A 15,258-nucleotide genomic window follows, 5' to 3' on the forward strand; every position below is an offset into this window, starting at 1 on the left:
AGAGAAAAAAAACTTGCAACCTGGGTTGAGCTGCCCATTGAATAACTTATAGAAACGTGTTTATTTCCACTTTAAAATACATGAGAGCTGGTTTGCTCTACCCCTGGGGACAAAAGAATTCTGTTGCTGAAAATTTATCCTCTATTTAATTAGGATAATGTTCAGATCAGCAGTTTAAACGCCAATAAATTAGACTAATAAATATTTAAATCAGTAATACTTGAAGTTCTTAAATGATATTGTATACTTCATTTCACAGAAAATAACATTAAATACCAAGAGGAATTTGCAAACTCAGTCTAAAAGAAAATCTAGTCTAATCAGTTAATAAGGCCAATAAATTAATATGCCATTTTAAACCATAATCTTTCCTTTTATTTCCTTTAGCTCTGCTCTTGCAGCTTTTCTGCATATTACAGAAAGGATGCAGAAATGCATTCCACTGCCCTGTAAGAGATTTGTGTATCTGAAACTGGTAGAGCTTTGAGTGTCGGCTCCAGCTTCCTTGATTCTCGGATACCTGCTTTATTTAGTCTGTCGCACTAAGACAGGTGGAAAGGCCATTCATCACTGGGAGAGCAGCAGAATCACTGTTCTCACACCAACATTCCCTCTTCTGTTGCCTGTGACAGAAACATCTGTGGGCCCCTGGCCATGTGAACATTTTGTTCAGAGGATAAACATTTGCTCATTTTGTCATTTTGAAAGAGTGACCCAACTTCCCCAAGACAAAGTTGGTAAACATTCTTTGAGGTCATGTCTCCACACTGGTCAGGAGCACACAGCGTCAACAAAGCTGAAAGTACCATCTCATCTCCAATGGCCAAGTTCATACACCCTTTCATTTCCTTTATTTGGTTGACAGCAATGGGCTCAGATAATTCCTATCAATTTAATTTATTGAGGAGTTTGGAGGGGAACACTTTTGTACTTGTGTACTTTGATTTTAAAGGCCCTGAAAAGAGCACCCATTGAAATGGGGGTGGGGCATAGATCTAGGATAAGAAAGCTAGTGGGAAACAAGATGGTACTGTCTTCTGGACTTTATCTGGTTAAGACTAAAGTTTGCCTCCGCTCTATCCAGGTGGCATTAGACTGACATGTTCAAATGTCACCATGGAAAATTAATCAGTTTCAGCATACAGATTTCCAGACCTTTCATTCAGGAGTAGGAGGGAGAAGCTAAATTTAGTCTCACCTGTAGGTCTATAAAAATGATTTTTAAAAAAAGAAAGAGAAAGTTAGGATATCATAGGAAGGGTACAAGAGTGAATCTCAGAACAAAGTCTTACTTCAGGAAATTACATTGAACTTTTCAGCACTCTGCTAGACGTCTCTTTCTTCCCTGCCTGGTGACCTGGCCCAGTCATATTTAGCAGTACACTTGACTGCTCTATGGGGCTGAGCAAAGCCCTCCTAGGAATATCTCCTTAATCCCTCCTTAGGGACATGAGATTTGTCATCCTGTCTCCCTCACAATCACCTTCCTTCCTGAGGTGGTCAATTGTGCCTTGCCACAGATACATTTAACTGCCTACTAAGAGCTTTTCTGTTGGAATCTAGGACAGCTCCGGGTCTTTGCTTGGGCCGTGTTGATATTTTGTGTTTGCCTACTGCTTTCCATCCCTCTACTTATTTATGATTTCCAAGCCTTCGTTTAAAACTGATTTCCTCTTGCCTCCATGGTTTAAGTACATCGGCAGAAACAATGAACATCAGGAAGATAAGTGGAAAAATAGAGGTATGACTTACGGAAACTGCAAATGAGAGAGAGTCTTTAGATTCCAGCCCCGTCCTGAAGTTCCAATGAAAAAGCCACAGTCTGGTGACTCTTTTGAGCACTGGTCATTTTCACAGCAGCTCCCTTGCATACAAGCGTGTGTTTGCATATGATGCGGGACAGGAGCGGGGTTAGTAATTACAGTGCAGCAGGAATGGGAATGTAGGAGCAGCGCTGCGACCACCAACATTCTAAAGCCCTCTCTGCTCACATCCGCAGCCTCAGTGGTAGAAATGACCATTTCCAAAATACTCTTATCTTCATTTATCACTACTCTATCCACAGATAATACTGCCTGGCCCATAACAGAAACCTGTAAGCATATGATAGATGAATTAAGGAATTTGGACTTCTGTGGTATCCCAGTATTCTCTCCTAGCATTTGGAACAGATACTCTATTTTAATTCTTTGTTTACCTATTTTTTTTTATTATGCAGTGAGCCCCTAGAAAGAAGGGGCCATGTCAGTGCGCCTGGGTGACTCAGTGGGTTAAACATCTGACTCTTGGTTTCAGCTCCAGTCATGATCTCACATTTCATGGATTCAAGCCCCACATTAGGCTTTGTGCTGACAGTGCAGAGCCTGCTTGGGATTCTCTGTCTCCCTCTCTCTGCCCCTTCCCCCCATGTCTCTCTCTCTCTCTCTCCCTCCCCCCAAATAAATAACCTTTAAAAAAAAATGAAAGAGGGGGCGCCTGGGTGGCTCAGTCGGTTAAGCGTCCGACTTCAGCTCAGGTCACAATCTCGTGGTCCGTGAGTTCGAGCTCCGCATCGGGCTCTGGGCTGATGGCTCAGAGCCTGGAGCCTGCTTCCGATTCTGTGTCTCCCTCTCTTTCTGCCCCTCCCCCATTCATGCTCTGTCTCTCTCTGTCTCAAAAATAAATAAAACATTAAAAAAAAATTTTTTTTTTTAAATGAAAGAAAGAAAGGAGCCATGTCTCATTCATCTCTGTAGTTTCAGAGCCAGAAGAATTCTGGACACCCAAAGAGGTATTCAAAAGGGAACTGACAAGTGATAAATCTGTGAGTGGGTGAACAAATGGTTGAATGGATCAGCTCTGCATTCAATTAAGCAATCATTTGCTTGGACATTTGAACGCACTGCTCCCTTCTGAGGGTCTTGCTCTTTCACAGGTCCCCCAGGACCCCCAGAGGCTGTGACCATAGATGAAATTACAGATACCACTGCTCAGCTCTCCTGGAGACCCGGGCCTGACAACCACAGCCCCATCACCATGTATGTCATTCAAGCCAGGACTCCGTTCTCCGTAGGCTGGCAAGCAGTCAATACAGGTACCATATTGGATGCCTGGTGCTGGTCTTTCACAGGGGCTTCTGAAACTCAGCATAATGGACAAAGCACTGTGGCAGAAACCAAGGGCCACCTAGGTTCTCATTCAGACACAACTACAAATGTTTCCTAGACCTCATCTAATGGTACTATCATTCATTTAATGTTTTTCTTTATATCAGCTCTTTGTTTTTTTGTTTTTTAACTTATCCTAAGCAACAATGTCTATCACATGATAGATCTGTATGTTGGTTATATTTTTTCTTAACATACATAATAAAATACATTAGTTGTAAAAATAAAATGCATCAATCTGCTTATTACCTAAAATTATCTGTGTACTATTAATGATATACTTTGAGAAGCAGTGGATTATGCTAGTCTACATAGCCTTTGTAAAAGTTTATATAGTGTTCTCAAAAAAAACAATAACTAAAGACTGCCTGGAGCCCCTTGACTTGCTGCCCATTTTTATTTAGATGGCTAAATTTGGGCATAAAGAGGTATGAGATTTTGTTATATTAAAAAGTATGTCTGTGATGCCCTTAGATGTTGGGGGCTACACACGTACTACACTGCCTGGCTCAGCATGTGCCTACCCTACACCGGCAGGTGCAGGTAACCCGTTGAACCCCACTCATGATGGGGATCAGGGATTGCAATTATTCCCCATGAACAAGGAATTCCCAGTAAGCGCAGGTCATAAACTTGTGTTGATTAAGCCCCTGCCCTTTGTACACATCGCCTGTCACTACTACAGATTGGATGGTTCAGCGAGGCCCTCAGATCTGCCCCGCCAGGTAGGCCCATGGCCCTGGTGGAGCAGAGCCCTGAGAAGATTGTCAAACTTGAAAAATAAAGGAATATGAGTTGACCATACCTTCCCTGCCCACCCCCCAAATTGACTCTTTTTGTTATTTTATCTAGGTTTCATTTGAGGAAAAATGGACAAACAAGTAGTTTTTGCAAGCAAGATACACACTCTTCTAGTTCCTAAGAGTTGGCTGTGTGACCTTAATGTCTTGAGGTAGAAATACATGGAGTGATAGGCCTGGTTTTCTGCAATTCAGATGAATCCTATTGATTTTCACAACCTCTTTTTTTTTTTTTTTTTACTTCAGCTTATCCAACCTCAGAAATGGGTTTGTGTGTTTCCAGCTCATTGATTTTCTTCTGAATCTCAAAAGTGCTTAGGAAGGAAAGATGCACAAAAATCTTAAAGTTAGGGGATCATTCTAGCCCTGACTCTGCTAATCAGCACATGTCTATACAACTATGCATCTTCCTCTTCTGTTAAATGGGCATGATAAGATTTGGTTATGACCCAAAAGAGAAATGATTGTGAAACTTTTTTAAAAATAGGAAGTGCTACAGAAATATAATGAAAGAAAAGAGGAGGATGAAGCTGCCGCTGCTGATGATAGTGATGGTAAAAAAACAAACAAACAAACAAAACACTAGAATTTGTTGAACCCTTGCTATGTGCTACATGATATGCTCTGCTTTTCTTGGATTTTCTCAACAGCATTGTGAATAGATATTGTTATTAGCCTCATCGTATGATAGGGAAACCAAAGCATGGAAAGGTTAAGCGACTTGCCCAAGGTCATTGGGCTACTAAGTGTCAATTCAGGTTTAGACTCCAGATGATCTGACTCCAGAGCCCCATTTTTTACCTTTGTAGGCTAGGACTCTGTAATTGTGGTATAAGGAGGCTGGCAGCCACCGAATCCCAGTGACCAGTGTGATGGCCTCAGCTTTGCCACAGGGAACCTCCCTTTGAATCTTCTGGGCCACATGGGAAATCTTTATTTATTTATTTTTTTGTTTTATTTTTTTAAGTAAATTCTGTACCCATGGTGGGGCTTGAACTCATGACCCCGGAGATCAAGAGTCGCATGCTCTAGTGATTGAGCCAGCCAGGTACCCCTCACGTGGGACATCTTTATGATAACCAGTTTAAAATTCAAAAAGTTGTTCAGTGAGCACGGAGGCAATGTCCAGAGCTTCATGGCTTATGGTGTCAAAACAGTGGGCCATGTCCTCTTGGGAAGGAGCCCTTCTCCAAATACTAGTAGGTGAATATTGTCAAATTCTCCCTCTCTGACTTCTTTTTTGTGTGCTTCGTGGCCATTCCTTTTGTGGTTACAGATTCCTTCATGAGATAGGTTAGTACAGTTCACCGTCAGCAATATTACAGAATTGTAATATTGTAGATTCATTATTATGTTAAGTTATAGAGCTTGGAACACACGGACAAAGGAGCAAGTCCAGCGCAATCTTGAATGAGTAACAATCTTTATAAGGCGCATTTTCCTCATCTGTATAAATAAACACAGCAATTTTACTTTACTCATAGAATGATTGTAGAAATTGAAGTGTGCCCAATACTATACGGTAAATGCTGAAAAACGTGTCAGGTAACAACAGTCATGATTACAGTCAAGCACTTTTGTGCCTTGAATACTGTAATGTTATCTGCTGGTGTCTCATTTGAACTTGTTAGTTTAGTAGAGAGAGTTCTGGGATGACTTCCTTGTAACAGCTGCTGTACAACTAGTCTCAGACCACCTACAATGCCCTGCACACAGTAACAGTAATCATGACGGGTGGAAGTTCCTATCTGCTTAACATGGAATCCTGTAAAGTATCTCCACCTTTTGATGTCTTTCAGTGCCAGAACTTATTGATGGGAAGACATTCACAGCGGCTGTCGTGGGTTTGAACCCTTGGGTCGAGTATGAATTCCGCACTGTTGCGGCCAATGTGATTGGGATCGGGGAACCCAGCCGGCCCTCGGAGAAGCGGAGGACAGAAGAGGCTCGTGAGTAGTATCCAGGACATGGAGAGTCTGTGCCAGTGGCTATTATTCCTTAGGAAAAGGCTTTGAATTCTTCCTGCTCTTCAGCCCTAATGAGGCTCTGTATTAGCACCCCCTTCCCTTGAATGTTCATAATGATCAGAAACCAGACCCGCAGATGCTCAGTTTATTGAGTTCAAGAGTTAAGTTCTCACTCATTCCTGGGTCTCCTTGTACAGGGAGAAACACTCTGTGCTTAGTTCTTCCAAACACCACCTCTTCCTTCAATGGTTCGTTTGTCACCAAGATTCTTCAACCAGGATTTACCTTTTTAAGGCACACCCCACATTTCAAATGAATTCAACACACAGAAATCACTCGTCACAAGGAATAAGTTCTTCAGAAATATTTAGTAAGATTTTTTTCTTAGAGTATAAACCATTCCCAGAAGCTAAGATTCAGAACATCCTGCTCACTCATACGAAGCCTGTATGTATGTGTAGTATGACCCTCTGTAAGCACAGCTTAGAATGAGCACAGGGAGGGAATAACATGAATTCATCTGCATTGGTTGTACATTTCCTTCTCTCATGTAATGTGGGAGGCTTAGGTGTGGGTCTTTGTAGAGTCCCCAGCTGTGATAACGCCAAATGTTTGTTGAAAGAGTAATAGCAAGGTCCTTAAGCAGATGGGAAGTCTGACCCTACTCTTGCACAAAACTCCATCTAGACCTATTTCATTGGCTTTAACCAAGGGAACACACCCAGACACCAATGGGGTCTTTTGTTTCCCTGATGATAATGTAGCTAATCCCCATGCTTTCTTCCCCCCCACCCCTCCAAAACTGTAATTTAATTAATTCCTCTCAGCAATCCTGGGGAGGAAGCTAGCCTAATTTCCCCTCTTTTACAGAGAAAACTGGGGATCAAAGAGGTTAAGCACAGTGAGCCAGGGGTCAACCTATGTCCACCACTTCCTTCAGCACCCAGCTCAAAACTCACCTTCCTCCGAGAAGCCATTAGCCCAACCCTACTCTGAGCAGCCTGCTACTTCAGAACGCCACTGCACTTCTCCATTCTCTCTGCATCGTGTTGTTCTTTATTGTCACCATTCCTCTGCATGTTCTGCATGTGCGCTCTACCTCAACTAGATTGTAAGCTCTGCACGGGCAGAGTGTGTATTGTCTGTCTTTTGTGTATCACCACATGGTTAATAAATGCCTATCCAAAGCACTAGAACCAGAACCTCTGTCCTTTCCTCCTACCACTGAAGCTTGGCCTCTAGGGACGGAGCTGAACAATTGGTCATACATGTCACATAACGTGCATACCTTGTTGAATGGGAAACAGGTAACTAATGGCAATTTCCATGGTACGTTTCACTTCTTTAAGCTGATGCTTTGGGCCACTTGACCACACTGTTTCTGATCTCAAAAGACAAAGATATATGTTTATCAGAGTATTTGCTTCAAGTGAGTCACTTCTGTCAGGCAACCTTCTTTCCTCTCATTTGCTTTTAACACCAGATATGACTTGTTTTTTTGTCTCCTGCACAGTCCCCGAAGTCACCCCAGCTAACGTCAGTGGTGGCGGAGGCAGCAAATCTGAACTGGTTATAACCTGGGAGGTAAATGAATCATGGAACAAAAGGAGTATACATTAGCGTAGCTATTTTTTTTCTCTATGTTAAACAAATAGAAGAAATTTTCTCTTCTCTTGTTAAGAGCTGAAATTTACTTGAGTGCAAACACCCCCTCTCACGTAGCTAATTGCCAGCAAGAAAAGGTGGTGCTTGCCCATCAATTGTTGAGTTAAGTTTTAATTTGATTTAACACAGAAAAAACAATCATGAAATGGAAGACCACACAAGAAATATATGTGTGTGTGTGTGTGTGTATACACACACACACACACACACATATATATGAAAGCTGGTTCAAAGAAAACCAGTTTTCCTTTCTTCCTGAACTGATGCATGGCCAATTTATTTAAAATGTCTGCCAGCAATAGATTCAGTGTACCAGCACAATTTCCTGGCAATTGGCTTTGCTTCTGGAGTCCTCTTTTATAAGGTGGTTTTTAAACAACTTGGAGGTAGGTTAGTCACCAATTTATTAAAAAATTGATTTTGAGAAATGAGATTGGAGTTTTAGAAAGGGTTCTTAATGTTTTTGGAAGATTCTAGACATTACCCCCAAAGTTAAAAATCTTGCATTTAACCAAAGCCCCAGCAGTGAAAGAAATTACCCCCTCCAGCCTCACTCCTCATTTCTGAGGGGGAATAGCTTTCTTGAGCCAAGACGGTCTTCTTCAATGAAGTCTTTTGCCTGTTTGGCCCTGGAGGAAGATTCTTATTGGATGGTATATGTTGGAATGTCGGTTTCTAGATCAACTGTCCAGTGACTTTCATTTGCAAGAACTTCAGAGCTGGATCTCCCCCATCAAGAAGCCAGGCTCTCCACTGCAAATTCTCACTGGGTTTTTTGTTTGTTTATTTGTTTGTTTGCCTGTTTAACCTACTTCGATACCTCATCCATACTGATGGCAAGCCCCAAGCCTAATACTCTTGACAAAACCCAAAGTAAGATAGGTGGGGAAGAATGTATGTATAAGATTGTGGGAGGTAGGGTAAAATAAAACAATTGTAGCATTTGAATAGAACTGCTGTGATTTCTGAAGGCTGCCTCCCTTCTTTCCCAGACGGTCCCTGAGGAATTACAGAATGGTAGAGGCTTTGGCTATGTGGTGGCCTTCCGGCCCTATGGCAAAATGATCTGGATGCTGACAGTGCTAGCATCAGCCGATGCCTCCAGATACGTGTTCAGGAATGAGAGTGTGCGCCCCTTCTCTCCCTTTGAGGTTAAAGTGGGCGTCTTCAACAATAAGGGAGAAGGCCCCTTCAGTCCCACCACAGTGGTATATTCTGCAGAAGAAGGTATGGCTTATGCTGCCTATATATTTGTTATTTGTTCAGTTCTGAGATGCTGCTGATTTTAGGACTGAAGTGTTGACAGGCTCTCCTGAATCTTAGTCAAGTCATTTGGCTTCCCTTTGTTCTTTTGCTCTTATTTTCATAATCCAGTGACTAGGACTCTCACCTATGACAAATGCTGATTAAGAAGGATGTGTATTATGGGTCACCTGGGTGGTTCAGTTGGTTAAGCATCTTACTCTTGATTTTGACTCAGGTCATGATTTCATGGTTCATGAGTTTGAGCCCTGCATTGGGCTCCATGTTGACAGTGTGGAGTCTGCTTGGGATTCTCTGTCTCCCTCTCTCTCTGCCTCTCCACTGTTCTTTCTCTATCTCTCTCTCAAAATAAATAACATTTAAAAAAAGAGATGTTTAAATAAGGGTGTGTATTAAAGGATTTGCTAGCTATGAAAACTTGGTGCTTGAACTTAAGGAGTCCTGGGTTGCTTCCCTTCCAGCTACCCCCAAATTTAGAAATCAAAGACTTTGTCTTTACCATTTCTGTCACAACTACCTTCTAGTTGTTAATCATAGCTCTTCTATAAAATGAGTGTTAGTGTCCTCATCACTAAAGGCTGTAATATAACTATGGATTATTTGCTCCTTGGAATTTTACTTAAAGTTTTTTAACTTTTTTTTTTTTTTCTTTTTGAGAGACAGAGACAGAGCATGAGCAGGGGAGGGGCAGAGAGAGATGGAGAATCCAAAGCAGATTCCAGGCTCTGAGCTGTCAGCACAGAGCCCGACACCAGTCTTGAACTCCCTAACCATGAGATCATGACCTGAGCTGAAGTCAGCACTTAACTGACTGAGCCAACCAGGCGCCTCAATTTGCTCCTTATAATGCCAGTATCTAGAAGCTCTTCTGATGCAGTTGATAAAGTAATCACTTTTTCCACACTCATCTGCAGAACCCACCAAACCACCAGCCAGCATCTTTGCCAGAAGTCTGTCTGCAACAGACATTGAAGTTTTCTGGGCCTCCCCCATGGAGAAGAATAGAGGACGGATACAAGGCTATGAGGTAAGCAAGAGATATGTGCATTGGGTCGGGAAAGATGCACCCCTCAGTGAGAACTTCAACATACACTCTATTGGGAAAAAGACTCAGATTCCCATTTAGAGGGATTTGTTAAGGCTTCTAGCAGATATTTATTGAACCACTGACATTCTACGCTGAAAGCACCCTTTTCCTGCTACACTCCAGAAATCTTTTTCAAAATAGATGCAGATCTAAGAATTTACAAGAAGAATGGAGAAATGAGCTTTGACTTTTGATACACCCAGTATCCACTTGGACTCAAAACAAATGTGGGGGAAAGGTGAGAAATAGCCAACAATGGTTGTGCCCACTTTCTATCTCACTATGAAGCTGAGAACGGAAAGGGAGCCCTTCATACTGCCCACGAGTGCTCGGGGCATACAAAGCCATTGGCTCTGAAAGCTCTACTTATGAGTTGGTAGGAAAACATCAACTCCATCATCAGAATCTGTATTTTAAAGATCAGATGAGGCTCCTGGGTGTCTCAGTGGTTTAAGCATCCTACTTCAGCTCAGGTCATGATCTCGTGGTTCACGAGTTTGAGCCCCACATCCGTCTCTGTACTGACAGCTCAGAACCTGGAGCCTGCTTTGGATTCTGTGTCTTCCTCTCTCTCTCTGCTTGTCCCCTGCTTGTGCTCTGTCTCTCTCTCTCAAAAATAAATAAACATTTAAAAAATTTAAAGACAAAATAAAAAGCTGCTACCATTGGAAATATCTCTAATAGGTATGATTCCCACAGTCTTCCTTTTTATTTTCTCAGGTTAAATACTGGAGACATGATGACAAGGAAGAAAATGCTAGAAAAATACGAACAATTGGAAATCAGACATCAACAAAAATCACCAATTTAAAAGGCAGCGCGCTGTATCATTTAGCTGTCAAGGCATATAATACTGCAGGGACAGGCCCGTCCAGCGCAACAGTCAATGTGACAACCAGAAAGCCACGTAAGAACATTCTTGTTCAGAAATATTTTAGGGATTTCATCAGACATATCCCAAGTTCATTCCCCATCCCCACCTCCCAGTGATCATTTGCATACTAATTGGTATCATTATGTGTATTCAAATTTACCTTAGCATTTTAACTGAACCTTTCCGAATACCATGCAAAATTCATTGCTCCAGAGGACAGAAAGATAAATGTTTTTCTCTTCATTGGGAAGGGCTACTTCTTTTAGATATAAATGTTAGGCGACCAAGTGAATCTTTTTCCATTTGCAATGCTGTATCTCGTCAGATTTTAGTGACCTTGAAGACACATATTAGTGCAATAGCCCATTAAATTGCCTCCACTCTTGAATTCTAGTAAGGAGATATTCCTCAGAATCCATTGAGACTTAATAATCTGTGACTTCGTATATCTTAATTTTTTTATAGCACCAAGTCAACCCCCCGGAAACATCATATGGAATTCATCGGACTCCAAAATTATCCTGAATTGGGATCAAGTGAAGGCCCTAGATAATGAGTCGGAAGTAAAAGGATACAAAGTGGGTAATTTCTTTTTTGCAGAGGCTCCTAATCCTGCTGTTAGTGAGAACAGTCTCTTCACACAAAGTCATATGAACTATGTTCTCACTTTCCCTGATGATGCCTCACAGCCTCTCTAGGAATCTCTGTCCCCAGAGTGGTTTGCTCTGAGTTTTATAAATGGTCCGTGGCCACAGGCCAGAGTCAGAGATTGCCTAATCTGATTCTTTGGACTCAGGCAGAGTCTTTCAGAAATGGTTGAAGAACCTATAGGTGTGTCTTCAAAAACTCAGGAAAAACCGCATCTGTAACATTTCTCCTGTCAGCTTTGTTTTGTTCTTGTCCTGGTTGTCTTTTTTTTTTTTTTTTTTTTTTTTTTTTTTTTTTATCAACAGTATTATGAATGGTTAATCATTTTTGTTCCTGTTCCTATAATTAGGGAGATTTATAGAGAGAAAAAGAAACCAGGGAGTTTTTAGACAATTCATTTGCCTGCTCCCGTAGTATTAGTCTACTTTATTTAGCTAGAAAAGAAAGAGTGTTTAGCCTTGGTGCCACAATTAACAGGAATTGTTACTGTCTTGTTTTGTGTTACTTTTAAGCAATGTGTGGGGCAATGCAATGCAGGCCAGACAAAACTGGCGTGCAAGCTGTGGTGTGTGGCATTTTTGCAGGAAGTGTTGAGAGTAGCATAGAGGCAGTGCTGTCAGAAGCTCATGAAAGGACATGGACCTGTTGGAAAGTAGTTGGTCAAAGCACAGCTGGAATTAGGAGTGGATGTAGTTGGTGGTAGAACCTTGGGTAACATGAGTAGAGAAGAATTCAGGAAAATGCTCCCTGTCACGACTTCCTTTTCTTTCCTTCACGTGGCACAGTGATTTGTATTCTGCCAACAGAGCAACGTTGCCTAGAAACTCATCTGCAGAACTTTTCCTGTGTCCTTTTATAAGAGCAAACTCTTCTGGAAGGGTCTTCTAGCATAAATTAGGAGGCCCACATTTTGGTCCTCTATTAACTATGTGACTCTAAATCACTTAACGTCTTAGGGCTGCATTTTCTCTTTTATTAAAGGAGAAATTTCCTAGTATCTTCATTTTTCTCTGAACTTTTACTCTAGACATTTCAGTTGGGCCATGAAAAAGGAAAGAAGATAGGCAGCTCTCTGGGAAGGAGTGTTCCAAGCACAATGAACAAGATATGCAAAGGTCCTGAGGTGGGCACATGCCAACGTGATGCAATAGGAAATATTGGAGACTGTGATGAATTAGAGATTTTCTCATTGTCCAGAAGAGGCAGTGGATTCTGGGCTCTAGCCTATTATTACCAAACAGTGTGGCAATATCTTCTAATTTTTTTAGTAGAACCCAAAATTGTTTCATGTATAATTTGGGGGGGGTTGGTAAATGTTGACATCTAACTCAAAATAAAATAAAATAGTAAGATGAAATAAACACTGTAAGAGCGAAACACTTAACATATGCAGGACAAATGTGACCCATGGACTATCAGTTTTCTACTAATGAACCCCCTTGTTTTGCATTCATGGAGACAGAGACCAGAGTGGGGAAGCAATTTTCCCACACAGATGGTGGCCAAACTAGACTGAGTTAAGCATATAGGCTATTGACCCAGACCACCTGCATTTGAATGCTAAATCTACCACTTACTGTTCATGGTACCCTGGGAAAATTGCATACTATCTTCAGGTCTCAGTGTCCTCATTTTTGAAATCAGAGTAATAACAATGCCTATCTCAAGAGGTAACCGTGTTACTACTTACAACATACAGTGTTCTCTGGCCTCATTGAAGATGTCAGACAGATCCCTCCAAAGCCACAGTGAAGTTGCCCAGGGCCAGGTATCACATAACATGGTAGAAGGTGGTGACAGATCTCTCGTTGCTTGTGAAGACATCTCCAGGCTCCAAGTATATGTCTGTGTCAGTGAGGTGGGGAGCGGTTCTCCGCCAGATTCTATAGATTATGTTTTGAATCAAAGCATAAGCCAAAATAACACAGTTAGGCTCTCTGATACCAATCACTGCCTCATCTTTCTCTCTGCTACAGTGGTCTCGAAAACCAGACCACTTGTGTGTGGTTGTAGCCAAAGAGTGGAAACAGCCATACAACATAAAAACACCTGAATGTCGTTTGTTGTAGTATACAGGGAAATGGTTTGGGACGTCCAGTGAAGAACAAGGAGCAGAGAAAATGCACTTTGAGGGATAGGGGAAGGATGTAGCTGAGAGTCGTATTGTTAGTCTTGATTATGGGAGCATCTCAGTGATTTAAAAATATCCATGGACCACAGCTGCAAGAACACAGGCACAGAACTGTGCACTAAGGCCATCCCTGAAGGGTCACTGAAGTCCAGGTCACAAGGCACACCTTTGGGAGGCGGTAATTTCACTTTCTTTTTGAGTACTGATGGTCTGGACACTTCATATATTGATCTACATTTAATAAGAAAATCAGAGATCCATTGGCTCCAGTTCAGTGGCTCCTACTGATTCTTGGGGAAAAACTCATCATCTTTGATAAATTAGGACACATCTCCACTTTGATGTTTCACCCAGACATTGAGAAATAGACTATAACTGAAATAATGTCAGGTTGTCTAATGTGATAAGAACAAAGTTTAAATTACTCTTACTTTTCACGTAAAAGAAGAACATAGAGTGTTGAAGCACAAAGTAAGCATTCAATAATGTTTGCTACTGTTATCATTACTCCCATGAATCCACTCTTTCTGCTTTTCTTCTGCCCTGGGTTATATGAAATGCAAGCACAGCCTTCAAGTCAATCAGCCGAACCAAGTGTTTGGTGTAAATAAAGGTTTTACAGGCTCTTATTTAGGTTCCAATGCAGTCCCTAATATTACAAGACTGATAAGCAGTGCTGATAGCAAGGCTGCTTTTTCCTGGAAGTGTTTCTTTTGGATTTATATTTGAAACCAGTTGAAGTCTCTGTGCTCTGGCAAGGACCAGAGGTAAATCAAAGAAGCAATTTATTCCTCAAAGCCAGATGTGCCCTTGCATCCCATCAGCCAGCCCGTGTTCCTGAAGGGCCGTGATGAGACGCTTTGACACTCCTGAATGTGCCTGAGGATTTATTTGAGCCTGATCATTAGCGAGGGGATGCTGAGTTTGATACAACTGATGTTCCGGAGAAGGAAGGGGACACTTATGAATCTTTCCACCTTAAGGAAATTGTGTTTTCCACCATGTATTAGAGAGATATAAATTAAGGTGATGAAATGCCAGGGAACAAATGGGATCTATACCATTTTAAGGGAATTTCATGAATTTTACTTGTGTTTGCTTTTTATTGCAGTAGTAGAGTGGCCTTATGTCCCTAACTTCAGCAGGTCAGAATTTTGAAATGTGAGCAAATCTTATGGTTCTCAAAGTGTGGTTCCTGAACCAGAGGCAGTGGCATTATTTGGGAAAATGCAAATTTTCAAGTCCAACGTCAGACCTACTAAATCATAAACTTTGGGGTGGGGTCTAGTGACCTGGGTTTTAACAAGCCCTCTAGGCAATTCTGATGCACACTCAGGCTTGAGGACCCCTGAGCGAATGCAAGATTTACAGCCACATTAACATCACATCAAACTCATTTTAAGTACCGCAGCCTGGCCCCTACCTCTGTAGCATTACCTCTGGAGTGGAGCCATAGCAGGCTTCTCCTGGACCTCCTCACTTCTGCCAATTTGAGCTGGATAACTTTCAGCGTGGGGACTGTCCTCTGCATTCATTGCAGGCTGTTTTGCAGCATCCCTGGGCTCCACCCAATAAACAGTAGCACCTGTGGTGACAACCACAAATGTCTGCAGACATCACCAAATGCCCCCTGGGGGAGAGGAGCAAAATTGTTCCTTCAGCCCTCCCACCCTGTTG

The 15,258-nt window shown here is 41.8% G+C and overlaps 1 protein-coding gene across 1 annotated transcript in view; it reads left to right on the forward strand.

Annotated features, from left to right (window-relative positions):
- The window catches only part of CNTN4 (contactin 4), an 895,772-nt gene that overhangs the window by 873,686 nt on the left and 6,828 nt on the right, over positions 1 to 15,258 (forward strand). Inside the window, exons 16-22 of the mRNA XM_049642718.1 lie at positions 2,915 to 3,073; positions 5,746 to 5,895; positions 7,427 to 7,497; positions 8,571 to 8,805; positions 9,756 to 9,868; positions 10,649 to 10,835; positions 11,268 to 11,380. Of these exons, the coding sequence (XP_049498675.1) occupies positions 2,915 to 3,073; positions 5,746 to 5,895; positions 7,427 to 7,497; positions 8,571 to 8,805; positions 9,756 to 9,868; positions 10,649 to 10,835; positions 11,268 to 11,380 (1,028 nt within the window). The remainder of the gene's footprint in view (positions 1 to 2,914; positions 3,074 to 5,745; positions 5,896 to 7,426; positions 7,498 to 8,570; positions 8,806 to 9,755; positions 9,869 to 10,648; positions 10,836 to 11,267; positions 11,381 to 15,258) is intronic.

The sequence above is a fragment of the Panthera uncia genome, chromosome A2, assembly GCF_023721935.1.
Source record: "Panthera uncia isolate 11264 chromosome A2, Puncia_PCG_1.0, whole genome shotgun sequence".
NCBI lineage: Eukaryota > Metazoa > Chordata > Mammalia > Carnivora > Felidae > Panthera > Panthera uncia.